This window comes from Hippocampus comes, unplaced genomic scaffold (assembly GCF_001891065.2).
Source record: "Hippocampus comes isolate QL1 unplaced genomic scaffold, H_comes_QL1_v1.1 scaffold968, whole genome shotgun sequence".
Classification (NCBI taxonomy): Eukaryota; Metazoa; Chordata; class Actinopteri; order Syngnathiformes; family Syngnathidae; genus Hippocampus; species Hippocampus comes.
This window is the reverse complement of record NW_017805873.1, coordinates 42,719-58,709: the sequence shown is the minus strand read 5'-3', so window position 1 is coordinate 58,709 and position 15,991 is coordinate 42,719. Positions and strand designations below refer to the sequence as shown.

General features: G+C 39.6%; 1 protein-coding gene across 1 annotated transcript in view; it reads right to left on the bottom strand.

The window, feature by feature from the left end:
• LOC109527098 (inactive dipeptidyl peptidase 10-like) overlaps nucleotides 1–15,991 on the bottom strand; it is a 73,225-nt gene that overhangs the window by 15,045 nt on the left and 42,189 nt on the right. Inside the window, exons 9-16 of the mRNA XM_019888806.1 lie at nucleotides 8,906–9,026; nucleotides 8,526–8,680; nucleotides 5,908–6,005; nucleotides 5,688–5,811; nucleotides 5,555–5,593; nucleotides 2,628–2,735; nucleotides 2,254–2,339; nucleotides 2,122–2,169 (exon numbers count right to left, since the gene is read on the bottom strand). Coding sequence (XP_019744365.1) covers nucleotides 2,122–2,169; nucleotides 2,254–2,339; nucleotides 2,628–2,735; nucleotides 5,555–5,593; nucleotides 5,688–5,811; nucleotides 5,908–6,005; nucleotides 8,526–8,680; nucleotides 8,906–9,026 — 779 coding nt within the window. The remainder of the gene's footprint in view (nucleotides 1–2,121; nucleotides 2,170–2,253; nucleotides 2,340–2,627; nucleotides 2,736–5,554; nucleotides 5,594–5,687; nucleotides 5,812–5,907; nucleotides 6,006–8,525; nucleotides 8,681–8,905; nucleotides 9,027–15,991) is intronic.

Sequence of the window (15,991 nt, the reverse complement as noted above, 5' to 3'; positions counted from 1 at the left end):
TGTGTGTGTGTGTATGTGTGTGTGTGTGTGTGTGTGTGTGTGTGTATGTATGTATATATATATATATATATATATATATATATTTGTACACACACGCACACATACACACACCCTGATGAGGACAAATACACATGAATTTTGTCATTCAGCTTCTTATTTGAGAACCTCAAGTTGTGCAATGTTTTCCTGAAACATTGAGCAGTTGAACATACACATTCAAAAGTTTAGAGGTCAAATTAAATTCACCTGTAAAGGTTATAGTGCATTTTCGGGTGATCCTGAAATTTCCCGAGAAGCCGAATACCGTGAACTTTTTGCGACCAGTCTGAGGTGTCCAATCCATGTAACTGAGCTGCTTTTACTCCTTTTTTGATTAGCAGCACCTGTGGGTAAAGTCAAACTGTGGCAGGATTTTTACTTTTTGGACCTGGATTTGATAACCCTTGTGACAATGGATCAACAATACATTATTAATTCAACTGTAAAGTTAACTAAAGACATAATAATACACCATTTGGATAGTTTTGACAAACTGCCTACTTGTTTTGGGTTTTCTAAATGACTACAGTGAAACTCCTTTAGAACGAAACCTACATGGGCGAAAATACCCCCTTATGTGAAAAAATCTTCATGCATTAACACAATTCCCATTCTCCTGCCCCCCAAACGTCGAAACCCCCTGTTGCGTTATACGAAATATTTTTTTCTGCTCTTGCCTCATGACAAGATTCACGACAACAAAGTCTAATCCAACAGCGACCTCTTCTACTTCGTTCAGAAACTGCAACAGCAAACACCACATTGGTTTACATAGTGAACGATGTTTATTTCGGTCACAGCTGCGAGTTTCCTGGACTCAACATACTCATTGCTGCTCTGCCATTGGCTTACCGAGCATCATCCTAGCCTCCGATTGGCCAAGAGGGACCTCACTGTCTATGTGTGTACATACTGAAGCTAGATCCGTAGCATCCGATTAGCTGCTCAGAGTAAATTGCTTATGGCTCGACGGACATTCAAATAAAAGAACGTTTCCTCAAATGCTTCACTTGTTATCATGCTAAAAACACCCACGGGACGCTTCGTAGTCCTCGATGGCCACAGTTAGCTCTCGAAGGCTAAAAGCCTTATGCTAACTAGCGCGCTTCTCTCTCATTAGCACTCCAGTTAGCGTCAGGTTTTTAGCCTTCGAGAGCTAACTGGGTGGAAAGAAAAGCCACCGGGTCCAGAAGTATTTGTTATTGTTAGATTCAGACGAGCGTGGACGTTATAATGCTAAAATGGCGACAAAACGGACCTTTCGATGTCAAGCAGCTAAGACAAGAAGAGCGCTGATGCTGGAAGAGAGGGTAAAAGTGATCAAAATGACTGATGCTGGAAGACAGGGTAAATGTGATCAAAATGAAAGACGGAGCAAGCGAAATAATAGACATTATCCAAGAAATTGATGTTAGTGAAAGTGAATGCTGATCATAAATTTCGCAATTTCTTTCCCTTTTTTTCTTTCTACACTGACAATATGAAGTGTCAAATAAGTGTGTGCTCATACTTATGCACTGTTGGAATAAAAATAGAAGCCACATACGTTTGTGTGTGCGTGTATACATACATTTGTGTGTGTGGGTGTGTGTGTGCTTACATCTGAGATCAAATTTGCTACAGTGAAAAACCCCCTGTTGTGAAACATTTGCTGCAAACATGATTTCATTGTAGAGGAGTTTCACTGTATTCGCATTCAAACTATTGTGAGTAGCTTGACAGAAAGTTAACACGTGCGTTTTAAAATTCAAACTTTCTGTAATAAGATACCATCTTGTAAAAAAAAAAAAAAAAAAAATGAGATCAAGATAAAGCATTTAATTTTTTTCATAAGCTGTTTAATTTGACTGAAAAGAATCTCTTATCTGAAAATAAATTGAATCAACCCTCTTATCTTTCTGTCTCGGACAAAAAAATATTTCAGCAATAATATCATCACCCCTAAAAATTACTTTAGTTTAATATTTTTATATTTCCTTCATGTCCAAATTGACTGTTTGCTGTTACATTGGTAATATTTCACCTGATAAATAAATGCCTTTAGTGTAACTGGCTTGAAGCAAAATAATTCTGATTGGATACCTGTATAGCTGTTGTTGTGCTGTGCCGGTCTCTTTACTTAGGAAATAACTGAAAAACAAATTGCACATATGTTTTACCAGAACATATTTCTCATGCTATTACATTATGTTATCTTTTGATAACTCTCCTTACACAGATTTGGTGCTCTCATCATGGCCCAGAATTTGAGAGACCTCCCAGCTCCCAGAGGTCAAAGGAAGAAGTTTGACGTCGTCTCCCTTGAACGAGAAGCAAAAGGAATTCATGGCATGGCAAACACAAAAAACAAACCCAAAAACCAAAACGTGACCTAACATGCTAAGTCAATGTCGTATTTTGATCCTAAAATTGATTATTTCTGTCATCAATATTTCTAAGAGTAAAATTGTTTCTAAATCCATACAAATCAGAGATCAACCACTGTTTCATAACTAAATGCGTTCCAACTCTGACATTTGATTTTACATAAGGCAGAAAGAAGCAGAACTGAAGTGACTGCATTTTGATTCAAGCTCTGTCAGTTGTACTTGGTTGGAGATCATAGTCACGTGGCGGAATGCTCCAAGTACAATGTGTTGTCGCGGCAATGTCGTGAAGAATATTGTACAGTCTTTGGAAAACATCGGCTCTTCATTCTAGGGAAAACACAGTAAACAAAGATGCGTTCTTACAAGGACACAAATACAGTGTTATCAGTGAATGTAAAACAAAGAACAATGCATTTAAATACTGTATTTTCTATACTATAAGGCACTTCATATTATAAGGTGCTCCTTCAATAAATGGCCTGTTTTAAAACTGTTTTCATATATAGGGTGCACTGCATTATATGGCGCATACAATAGTGGCTGCGGTTGACAAATGCATCCACTAGATGGTGCTATGCTCAAGGGAATACAATACAGTGAAATTCCTCTACAACGAAATCATGTTTGCAACAAGAAATTTTTCACAACAGGGGGTTTTTCACTGCAGCAAATTTGATCTCAGATGTAAGCACACACACACACACACACACACACACACACACACACACACACACACACACACAAACGTATGTGTACATGCACACACAAACGTATGTGTACTCTATTTTTATTCCAATAATGCATAAGTATGAGCACACACTTATTTGACACTTCATATTGTCAGTGTAGAAAGAAAAAAAGGGAAGAAGAAATTGCGAAATTTACGATCAGCATTCACTTTCACTTACATCAATTTCTTGGATAATGTCTTTTATTTTGCTTCCTCCGTCTTTCATTTTGATCACTTTTACCCTCGATCACCACCCAAGACAGCGTTGCTCAGCTGATGTCATGCAATGAACTTTTAAAGCCAGCCATGGGACGGTTCGTAGTCCTCGATGGCCATAGTTAGCGCGATGGAACTCGCCTTCTCTCCAATTAGCGCTCCAGTTAGCGTAAGGTTTTTTGCATGATAACAAGTAAAGCATTCCAGGAAACGTTCGTTTATTTGATTGTCCGTTGAGCCAAAAGCAAGTTACTCTGAGGAGCTAATCGGATGCATTCCACTCTACCTTCCACGGATCTAGCTACAGTATCTACACACATAAACAGTGAGGTCCCTCTTGGCCAATCGGAGGCCAGGATGATGCTCGGTAAGCCAATGGCAGAGCAGTTATGAGTACTTTGCGTTCGGGAAACCCGCAGCTGTGACCGAAATAAACATCGTTCACTATGTAAACCACTGTGGTGTTTGCTGTTGCCGTTTCTGAACGAACCAGTAGAGGTCGCTGTTGGATTAGACTTTGTTGTAGTGAATGTCTTCACGAGGCAGGAGCAGAGAAAATGATTTCGTATAACGCAACAGGGGTTTTTTTCGTCGTATGGGGGGCAGGAGAATGGGAATGGTGTTAATGCATGAAGATTTTTTCACATTAGGGGGTATTTTCTCCCATGTAGGTTTCGTTCTAGAGGAGTTTCACTGTACAGCTTTATTGATCAATCTTTCACAACCGCTGAAGTTGTAACAACAACAACTGGTCACAAACACGGAAATTATGAAGACAATTTATTCAACAAAAAGGCACACAAACTTCGTGGGCTCACATCCACAGGGGGCTGAATATCCTTCGCAGTTTTGCTTGATTCCTTCTTCCTTCGTTTAGTCAGTAATTAACTATGCTTTTGGGATCACTTTCATTTGATAATTGCTGCACAAAGCTCACAAAGTAGTTGTCTGAGGGTGATTTGGCAAATGCACGTCAATTAGTGTTGGGCAGAACCCGTTAAGGTTACGATTGGTTCCTACGAAAAAAAAAAAAAACAACACTCTGGCATAGTAACACGAACAGGGAAACAACTCAATGGGGAATCTAAAGAGAGTTACAGTCTCTTTAAATTAGGCGCATCGGACTATAGGGCGCATTTTCGGCTGTTGAGAATATTGAATGCTTTTAGGTGCGCCTTATAGTGTGGAAAATATGGTAAATAACCAAAGCACTGGTTGTCTCTCTGGCAACAAGAAAACACTTTTTGGAATTTAAAAAAAAATTCAGTATCAGATTTTTGTGTTCGCTGATCAAGCACACTATATCCAAAGCTTGTTTGTTCAATTACCGAAGATAACGCTGAAAAGTAATGCTCGTGCTGGCGCAATAAATTCTCCTCATGAATGAAAGGTCAGAAGAGTGGTTGGCATCCATATTGCTGGCTGTTGTCCGCACAAAATGATGTAAAGCTGTTATTTTAGACAAGACAATTGGGAGTACCATACGGTATTAGTGATCGCGTTGGTGGTGATCGTTGTGAAATAGGATCCAGATGAGGTTTGATTGTACTCTGTGGTCAACTTTTTGCCCTATCACCTTTAACGGACAGCTGTGATGTAGCAGTTTTTCATCATAACAATCATATATGAAAACAATAATTTGTTGATGGACTCGTTTTAGTGTGTTTAGTAAATCAAAGTTGAATTGTGTAAAAATGGCCCTCGCACCCTTCAATTTTACTCTATGATGATTTCTTTTCAAAGCTGCTGCTATTGTGTCACCCAATCAGCTCGCTAGCTCCCCTCCCGTCTTTTCAGCTTTTTGTGTTTCTGCGATGTCTTGACTTCATCTGTTTTCATTCAGTCTGTCAGATCACTTTGTGTTCGTCAGGTCATTTTCAAGAGCTCTTTTCCCCGATGCCTTTTTAGTTGTTGCTGTTATATTTCTTATTGTTTCAGCGGCGCCTTCCAGATTCGTTTCATAAATGCTTGTGACTTTGCTGCCTGCAATCCGCGCCTGTGCTTTCTGCATTTGGGTCTGCTGACTTGCATCAGTAATCGTTATTGACACTAAAAAGAAAGACCTCTCTTTTCGTGCATTCCCGAGAAGTTGAATTGAGAATTTCTGCAATTCTGTCTCATATATATATTTTTTGTCATGTTGACTGTTCAGTTTTATTTCAAAACAGATGTCCCAGTATGTTTTGGGAGATATATTTACCTGTCGACTGATCCACTTATCTGAAATCAGCACATGTCTCTGGATTGAAAAGACCAGATCGCAACAGCGTCAGAAATTTTCTGTACATTTTTAATGATCATTTGAGAAAATACATGAAATAAAAGAATCCTACCTTTGCGCATTTATTTGTATGTATGTCGCAGAGCGTAAGAATGGACATGTTTTGTGCCCGATTTACCCAGCGCACAGCCAACGTGTCCACTGTCACCCATTTCACCATGGTGATGTAATCTTGACTAAAACGAATAAATCACACGCCGTGACAACTTCAGAAAGCAGTTTCAATTTTCAGAGAATGTATGTTTTAAAACTAAATTTGACTGCGGGTTTACCTTTTTACAAGACTGTCTGGAGGTAACAGTTGAGTTGTTTGGGAGCTGCCATCGAGAAGGACAACATAAAGGCTTACAGTGGGATTGATTTGACCCATCTGGATGAATATAAGAAGAACGGCAGTTGATTTAAATCAATCAAATCAAATCAAATGTGACAAATAATTCATGGTGCACTGCACGGACCGTGATGATAAGAACGCAACACAGTATAATTATTTATGTCTGAATGAGGTTTCATAAGTTATGACGGGGGGGTGGTCATAGTAATGGAATATACGACTATTTGCAGACGTCCATGCGGAGAGAAAACTGTAATGTGCAATACGAAGGCCCTGGAGCAAGCAAGACAATCATGGCTCATATTATTCCTGTCTTCTTAAATCCTTTGCTTTCTGATTCACCCCACTGATCTGCCTGTAACTATATTTGACATCTTTTTCAAAGCACAAATAACTGCATTAACTAGTCTCGTGATGTGATTGGAACATGTTCAGACAGTAACACTGCAAAAAAAAGAAACAAGGGTGACTGTTATTTCCAACTACCACCCCAATCAAATTAACAGTAAAAGAATGCTCTAAAAAAATGATTCATATTTTTTCATCCTCCTTGTGAAAGAAATTCTTTTGTCTTTAAAATCAACATGATTGAAATAAATATAAAAAAAATCATTATTATTATGTTGGTGGTACAGTGACTGACGGGTTAGCACTTTCGCCTCATAGTGCAGAGATGCAGGGTTCAATTCCGGCTCCGGCCTTCTTGTGTGGTATTTGCGTGTTCTCCCCGTGCCTGCGTGGATTTTCTCCGGGTACTTCCTCCCACATTCCAAAAACATGCATGGTTGGTTAATGCAGTGGTTCTCAATTATTTTCTGTCATGCCCCCCCAAGGAAGAGGAAAACATCTCGCGCCCCCCTGCCCCCGCACGACTATAAATAGTATCATTTGTCTATGAAATTGTTATAAGTACACCTTTGCATAACACTGTATCCTTATTAACGTATAAGAGAATAAAAAAAAAAAAAGAAATATGGACCATCTTTATGGACCAACTTACAACAAAGAATAGCTTTAGTAACTGGAACAGAAAAGATTTAAAGTGCATCTGAAATTCAAAAATAACATTACATCCTTAATTTAACAAATATTTTTTGACTGACCATGTCAAACCATACGATACTGAAAAATAAAATGACATAAAATCAATAACTAATAATGCATTCAAACTAATCACCAACATTATCTCAGGAGCACAATATTAAAAAAAAAAAACGTTAACCAGCAAAACAAAAATTTTTTTAATCAAAGATGATGTCTGGATTAATGGCTACAATGAGCACGTTTTGCAATGCACAGCTTTTCGAAGCGAGGTTTGAAGCAGGACACAGCAACTCTCGGCTCCTGCTCAATGTGTAGCCGGGACCTGAATTTTAGTTTACTGAAGTAGCAGTCACAAAGCGGCATGATTGTTGGCAATATTCGGCACGTTTTCGCTGAAAAAAAACTCAAGCAGCTTATCAGCCTGATTGGGGTGTAATGTCTTTAAGTGACGCCTTAATTTATTTGGCTTCATGCTGTCCGCTACCAAAAGGTTAAGACACAGTAAGCACATCGATCTCTCCTCGTCTGCCACCGCAGTCACATTGAAGCCAAGCGCTATATACGCCTCATCATATTTCCTCCCTGAGAATGCTCCCTGCGTAAACTCTGCCAATGAGAGCGCCACTGCCCCCTAACGTAGTGGAGGTGCAACTGCACGTTATTTTAGGACAGTAAAAAAATAAAAAAGCATGTTCCCCGAGGTCAAACGCACCCCCCTTGACGGAGCCTCGCCCCCCCCCCTCCAGGGGGGCGCGCCCCACTATTTGAGAAACACTGGGTTAATGGGACATTCTAAATTGTCCCTTGGTGTGATTGTGAGCGTGAATGGTTGTTTGTCTATGCGTGCCCTGCGACTAGCTGGCAACCAGTTCTGGTTGTACCCCGCCTACTGCCAAAAGACACCTGGGATAGGTTCCAGCACGCCTGCCACCCTCGTGAGGATGAGCAAATAGAAAATGGATGGATGGCTGTATTGTATTGTGTTTTTCATGCGTTATATTTTGTATATTGTATATTTAATTGTCTCACAGGAATAATTTTGAGGAACACTGCATTTTTTTTTTTGTGACTTTCTGCCATAAACATTAACACTGAAACAAATGAGGGATTAAATGTCATTTGGTGTGTGGTGAACTAATATAACAAAAGTTTCACTTTTTGAAACAAATTATTGACGTAAATGGACTTTCCCTCAATATTCAAATTATCTGGCGCGCAACTGCAATACATCTTTTATCAGAGAGGTCTTTGAGACACTTGACAAAGTGTGTTAACTACATTGTCTCACTAAAATACATTAAAAAAACTCTCCTACCTGACATATTGGTGGCACAGATCCCCCTTGCTTTTCTAGTTCTCGGTTTTAAAAGGCGCTCATTAATATTCAACATTTGTGTACAGTATGAAGAGGTTAACAAAACATTGACACAAATTAGTCAAATGTTCTGGCCAACCAACTACTGACATTTTATTAAGCTTGTGGGTGAAAGAAGCCTGACAGTCAAGTGTTACCTTTGGGTATGGGTACTCTTTCCCCCTTGGGTAAATCGAACCCATGTAAGATGGCAGAAGCATGTTTGGGACAAGGGAGTCATTAATGGTCAGGTAAGCAAGTCTTGAGCCATCAGGCGACCACCAGTGAGCTGCTTGACTATGCAAAACCTCCTCTGGGAAAAAACAAGAAAGTGCAAATTGAAGTTGCAAACCACTCAACTGTGACTAAAAGGTGAACTATGAACATTATTATTGTCCATTTTCATCTCTTTTACTGGAGATGCCGTGGCAAATTTCAAAATCAACATGTAAAGGATGTCTGAAACCTTGTTATTTCTATTCATTTTTTTATCAGTCAAATCAAGAAGGTAGTTTTGGTGGTTGTAATAATATTTTACCTTCGTACAGCCAGTCTGCAATGCCATTGAAGATGATGGCCTCCTGTCCAGATGATGTGAGTCTCCATGAGCTGCTCTGAACATCGGATTGGTAGTAAATGTTGTTTTCAAATATGTATATCTGTGGGATAAACATGTATGAAATTAAGAAGATAATGTTGGTGTAAAAAAAAAAAACATTCACCCTGGTACAGACAAATTATAGATGCATACATACATACCGGTACATAAATATAGGATGTTTTACAAATATAGCTACAGATATGTGTGAGTGATTTGCAAACCCCCTCACTTAGCTTTTTAATTGCCGCCAATGTGTTCAGTCTGTGGATGTTTTTACATGTATCTAGGATACGAATAATTTAGTTTTCTTCCATAAATTGGAGGGACATTTGATTTTTTTTCTTGACAAGAGGATCATATGTGTTCATTGATGTCTTTGATTGAGGTACTGTATTTTCTTTGCTCGATTTGGTCAAGTCCGACGCTTTCAAAGAATACGTTAAACTACAACCTCTATAGTGTTATTGTCAGTAAATTAGGATGACTGGCCGGTGTAGAGCCAATTCTTATGTGTACTTTAGTTAGGTTCTGACTCATTGTGATTCAGATTCCTGCCGATTCTCTTGTCTTGCGTTCACCTGTTCGAGTGTACTATCCCACACCTGTGTCTCGTCACTTCCGGTTACGGCATATATTTTACCTTGTGTCTAATTCTGTCTCATTGACAGGTTGTCATACCCTCATCATCATATTCCAAGAGTCCTTTATCATGGCGATTTTTCGGTACCTCTGCGATATAGCCAACATTTCAGATCTCAATATTCTTGAAAATGATACAATAGCAACATTGCTATAGTTTCAGTGAAAACAAAGTATTTTTAATTTAGTAGAACTTATTCACAGCCGTTATATTATACATTAACAAAGTCATGAATAAATTTAAAATAAATTCACATTGGACTGCAACTGTGCTTTCATGATAAATATTTTTTTTCAACAACAGAAGTGTTTGCTGTGTTTGCATGATTACACGTGTTAACTGCATCGTGCCGTTGTTCTGTACCAATTTGCCCATGCATGACCCTAGTGATGATAAGCAGTTCAGAAAATGCATGGATGTATTGTGCGGTTTGGGTAAAAACAAACAAACAAAAAAAAAAAAAAAAACGTTAAACCCGACCCCCTCGCTTACCCCTTAGGTTTGCCAGTTTCCTACATTTTACTGACATCTGATCGTTCTGTGTGAGCTACGCTCAAGGAAATACCAAAATAAATTCTGGAGGGGCCTATAGAATTTATTTTGTGATTTCCTCGCTTGATTTTCTGTTTTGATGCATTATTTTCAATTTTCATAGTTTCATTGAAGTAATCGTTAATTTACGTTTTTCGGAGGTGGTCATGAACGCCTCTCGAGTCGAATGGAAGGAGCATAGCTCCATCTAGTGGATGCATTGTAGATTGCGCCTTATAATCCAGTGCGTCCAATATATGAAAAAAATTACTCAATAAACCATTCATTGAAGATGCGCCTCATAATCCAGTGCACCTTTTAGTGCGGAAAATACGGTACATCATAACAAATGAATACTGTATATCAACAGAATACAATGATCTGCAACTCATGTTTAACCTATATTTAATTGAATACACGACAAAGACATGATATTCAATGTTCAAACTGATAACAAAAAGCTGTGACAGGTGGCAAAAAAGACAAAGAAAGTTGAAGAATGCTCATCAAACACCTGCTTGGAACATCCTACAGGTGAACAGGCTAACTGGGATTGATTCACAACCAAAGATGAGGCGAGGGGTCACCTCTTTGTGAACTACATGAGAAAATAGTCAAACAGTTTAGGATAATGTTCCTCAATGTACTTCTGAAAACCAATGTCAATAAATACAGTTAAGCGCTACATCCGCAAGCGTAATTTAAAACTCTTCGACGCAATGCAAAAGCCATTTATCAACCACACCCAGAAACGGCCCCGGCTTCTCTGGACCCGAGCTCATCTAACATGGACTGATGCAAAGTAGAAATGTGTTCTGTGGTCTGACGAGTCCACATTTTCAATTGTTTGGGGAAATTGTGGACATCGTGTCCTCCTGGCCAAACAGGAAAAGAACCATCCGGGCTGTTATGGACCCAAAGTTCAAATGCCAGCATCAGTGGTGGTATGGGGTTGTGTTAGCATCAATGGCATGGGTAACTTACACATCTGTGAAGGCTTCATTAATGGTGAAAGGTACATACAGGTATTGGAGAAACATACAGTATGCTGCCATCCGAGCAAAGTCTTTTTCATGGATGGCCCTACTTAATTTCAGCTAGACAATGTCAGACCACATTCTGCACGTGTTACAACAGTGTGGCGTCATAATCAAAGAGTGCGGGAACAAGACAGGCCTGCCTGCAGTCCAGACCTGTCTCCCATATGAAAATGTGTGGCACATTATGAAGTGTAAAATACAAGCATGAAACTGAGACCCTGAACTGAAGCTTACATGAAGCAAGATTCCACCTACAAAGTTTCAACAATTAACAAACTCAATTACTAAACCTTTCTTGGATGGTGTTTTAAACAAACAAAAAAAAAAAAAAAAACGTTAAGCCGTCACCTCTGCTCATCACGATGGTTGTGTATGCACTCATGCATTACATGGCAATGTGATGTGTGGACTCACTCAATATGAACTATGCCAGCCTAGATTGTGTTTTGAGGCTACAGTACATTTGTTAGGTTGATTGTTTTTAGTTATCATACATTTGCATGTTATTAAATTGATTATGCTTACAATGAAGAACGCTTATGCCTGCAATGAAGAACGATTATGCTTTGAATGAAGATATGCTCACACTTATAATAAAGAATGCTAAGTGCACTGTGTGACAGTTGAGGGACGCAACCACCTTTCCGAGAATGTGGTTGGAAAGAGATAAGTATTAAGACTAAACAAGAGCAAGGTCGGATATGGATGGAGCAGTCAACACTCGACTTGGTGTCTTTGTAATGATTGCACACATGTATGTAATTTTTCACTCACATACACACACACATAGTCAAACAAATTCAGTGCATCTTCAACAGCCCTCATCCTTTAGGTTGGACACACCCTGTTTTAGATTCCAAATGAGAAATAAATGAGAGGGTGAGCGGGGAGATCCTTGGATGACGTGCAGAGAACTGAAACCTAACGCTTCTCCTCATTCCCCCCTTGAGTGATTGGTACCAGAATCCAGTGTGTCTTCTCCTCATTGGGTCTTTATTATGAATGTCTAATTGATAACCCTGACAACATTACACTGCAATACATTGTGTTGTATTGTATGACCTTTTTTTTATCCACAAAAGGATAGTGGCAGTCAACTAAGATGGACGTTGCAAAAGAAATAGGGTGTGGCCAATAATCATGTGGAAAGTATGGATGTATTGAGAGGTGAGGCTCAGTCCCATTCACTGAAGAGCTAACATTGTCATTCATAATTATTTTTGAACATATGTACTGCAGTTTTAATAATGCTGTATGAAGACAAGACAAGGATAAATCAGTTGAGAAAAAGAGATTTTCTTGTACACATTTAACAACAACAACTTGTGTTACGGCTAACAAAAGGAAAAGATAGCAGTGGATCCAAAAGCAAGACAGTTGGGAGACAGTTGATAGAGCAGTGGTTATTAACCTTGTTAGAGGTACCGAACCCAACCAGTGAAAAATAAAAATATGATTTTTTTTTTACAATTCAAGACATAAAAAAAACACATTTATTAAAAACAGAAAAAAACTTCAATAAAATTTCAAGAGACAAATTTTTTTAAACAAAGATTTGCACTTTACCACTTTTAACAATTATTTCATAATTAAGAGCTTGAACTTGAGCATACAGACCTAGCCTACTGTATTGTACACATAAAAAGCACTGTAAATTAAACAAAGCGTGTCTGGGGACACTTTTACTGAAAGAGGACAATACTCAAACATTAAATGCTGTAACTGTAACAACTGGGGGATACCTTTAAGCGGAAGAAAAAAATGAAACACTTGTATACTTGTGTGTATTCATGATCAAGGCTGAACTGATACTGTAAAGTGCTGTAACAGCTCTAACAAAGCCTGTCTTGGGACACTTTTACGATCATTAAGATAACTATAATAATGATAAGTATTCCGTTATGAGGCAACAACCATGACAGGCAACACAAAGGGGCTGGGCTGCCTGGGTGCAGGCAAACAACCAGATGATTTGACACAGAGCAGAGGAAAACACACCTGACGTCCTGCATACCTCCTGCCATACCTGTTGGTTATCACCTTAGTGCAGGGACCTTTGGTATTCCTTCTCTTGAACAATCCTCTTCAAATCTGGTTTGTATTCCATTGTTGCCACTTGAAACAGGGCACTGTCGAGCTGCAGTGGTTACTTACTTGGGTCAGCTTGCTACAACATATGTGACCGAAGATCGACTTTTGAAGGGAAGAACCTCCCGTGATCGATCCGATCGCGCACTTGCAAGCATTTGCGCACGTGCAAGCATATATAGTACACACGCACGCAACACGCATTGAACCAGTCAAAGAGCCGCAAGCGGCTCGCGAGCCGCGGGTTGGCCACCCCTGGCCGACAGGCTATGCTCAGGTTCAAGCTTCTTCAGTCTATAAAAAAAATAATGTTCATTGCTAATAAAGCACTGTCAATTTTACGTACGTCTAAATGCTCTATTGACTTCTCCTTTCTTCCTGAGCACCAAGAGACCCCAAGGCCCAGAGGCTAACATGACAGGTTCACTTATCTCAATTAAATCTTAGCATTTAGTTTTTTCACGTAAAAAATAAATGTGATTCTATGCAATTCAGTGTTTTGGGGAGCCAAACGCTCAAGTTTCTTTCGTCTGTGTGGTTTTGCCGCAACGCCTTGAGGGTGGTTGAAATGGTTGGACAACCAGTGTGGGTGAAATCGAAGAAGCTAACTCCAGGGGCGCCGCCAGACCCCTGTATTGGGGTTTCTGCACCACTATTCATGAACTATGCCCCATTATCAAGTGCGGATTAGCCAAGAGACTGGCTGGTACGACCAGAGAGGGAAGAAAAAAAAATTGCTCCACAATTTATGTCGCAGCCACCCACAGTGTTTTTCTACATTCATTAATTTGTGACCTGCTCTCAGCGGTCGCTCCCTTCTCCTGCCCTCCTCACCTAATCCCTCCATTTCTCTTCCTCGCTCGTGTGTCGAACGGTGCTGGCAGGTGGGCCTCAGCTCGGACAGACGGCTGAGATTGGTCGACAACGACACTATTTTTAAAAGTAATTGCAATGACACGTGGGGTGTCAGAGAGCCCCCTATTCGCAGGGTTGTTTGAAATATGTCAATCGCACATCAAAAACAAGATTGTATAAATCAAACTCATCAATCATGGCACAAAAAGATAAAAAGAAAAAAAACAACAGAATGAAGAAAACAACAAAGAGATGGTGGTACCGTATTTTCCGCACTAAAAGACGCACTGGATTATGAGGCGCACCTTCAATGAATGGCTATTTTGTAAAAAAAAATTTCATACATTGGACGCTTCACATTTTCAGGCGCAATCTACAATTCCTCCACTAGATGGTACTACGCTCCTTCCATTCAACTCGAGAGGCGTCTGTTCAACTTGAGAGTCGTTCATGACCGGCTCCAAAAAATGTAACTTAACTATTACTGTACTTAAATGAAACTACGAAAATTGAAAATAATGCATCAAAACAGAAAATCAAGCGAGAAAATCACAAAATGAATTCTATATCCCCACTACAGAATTTATTTTGTGATTTTCTCACTTGATTTTCTTCGTGGTTTCATTGATGTATAACTGATTTACGTTTTCGGAGGTAGTCATGAACGCCTCTCGAGTGGAACGGAAGAAGACACGGAGAGGGACAAAGACGTACAGTACCTGTATTCGTTGAGAGTGTGAAAAGCATTAATAAAGTCTGCGTTTAAAAAAAAAAAAACACAGCTCTCCTTTTTTCAACAAATACAGGTGAGTCTTTGTCCGTCTGTGTCTTCTCTTATTCCGTTCAACTCGAGAGGCGTTCATGACCGCCTCCGAAAAACGCATTGGCATTTCCTTGATCATAGCGCCACACTACTACGATCAGATGTCAGTAGTAGTTATTTATTCCTTTCACAAATGATTAAATCACAATATAAATTCTGTAGGGGTGGCTATAGAATTTATTTTGTGATATCGTCGCTTGCTTTTCAGTTCTGATGTATTGTTTTCAATTTTCGTAGTTTCATTGAAGTAATCATCAGTTTACGTTTTTCGGAGGCGGTCTTGAACGCCTCTCGAGTCCAACGGAAGAAGGCACGTCCACAGACAAAGACGTACCTCTCTTTGTTAAGACTGTTTTAAAAAATGAACACCACGGCTCTCCTTTTTTCGGAGCTGCAACAAAAATTTATTTAATAAAGCAGCGACACAGTTCACTGAACGAACAGAAAGTTATAACATTGGAAGCATGTCTCCAGGAAGGAGCCATCTTGGAGTCGATGTATTCCTGTAATGACCATAAAAAAGACGCACCGGATTTTAAGGCGCTCGGTGAGCTTTTAAGAAAATTGAAGACTTTTTGGTGCGCCCTATAGTGCGGAAAATACTGTAACTGTTTTACATGTGACATATGTAGTGCTGCCAGTTTATTCCACCACCATTACAATGTTGACTACCAGTGGCGGACCCTGAGGGCCAGCAAGGCCTTCTCTGCTGGCCTAAACATTCTCAGAAAAGTAAATTTACTTTTCTGAGAATATTTAGGCCAGCAGAGAAGGCCTTGCTGGCCCTCAGGGTCCGCCACTGCTTCGGGCGATTCATGCGAAAAATCAGACTGGCAGTCCCATTTCTTAAATGTCGTAATTAGTAGACCTTTGTGAGTTTTTTTTTCGCCGCCATCTCAAACTTTCATCCGTGCGATTCCTCACTTTGCTGACTAAAATAGCAACCCGCACACAACGTTATCTGTTCCGCGCCCTCTCACACACACACACACACACACACACACACACACACACACACACACACACACACACACACACACACACAC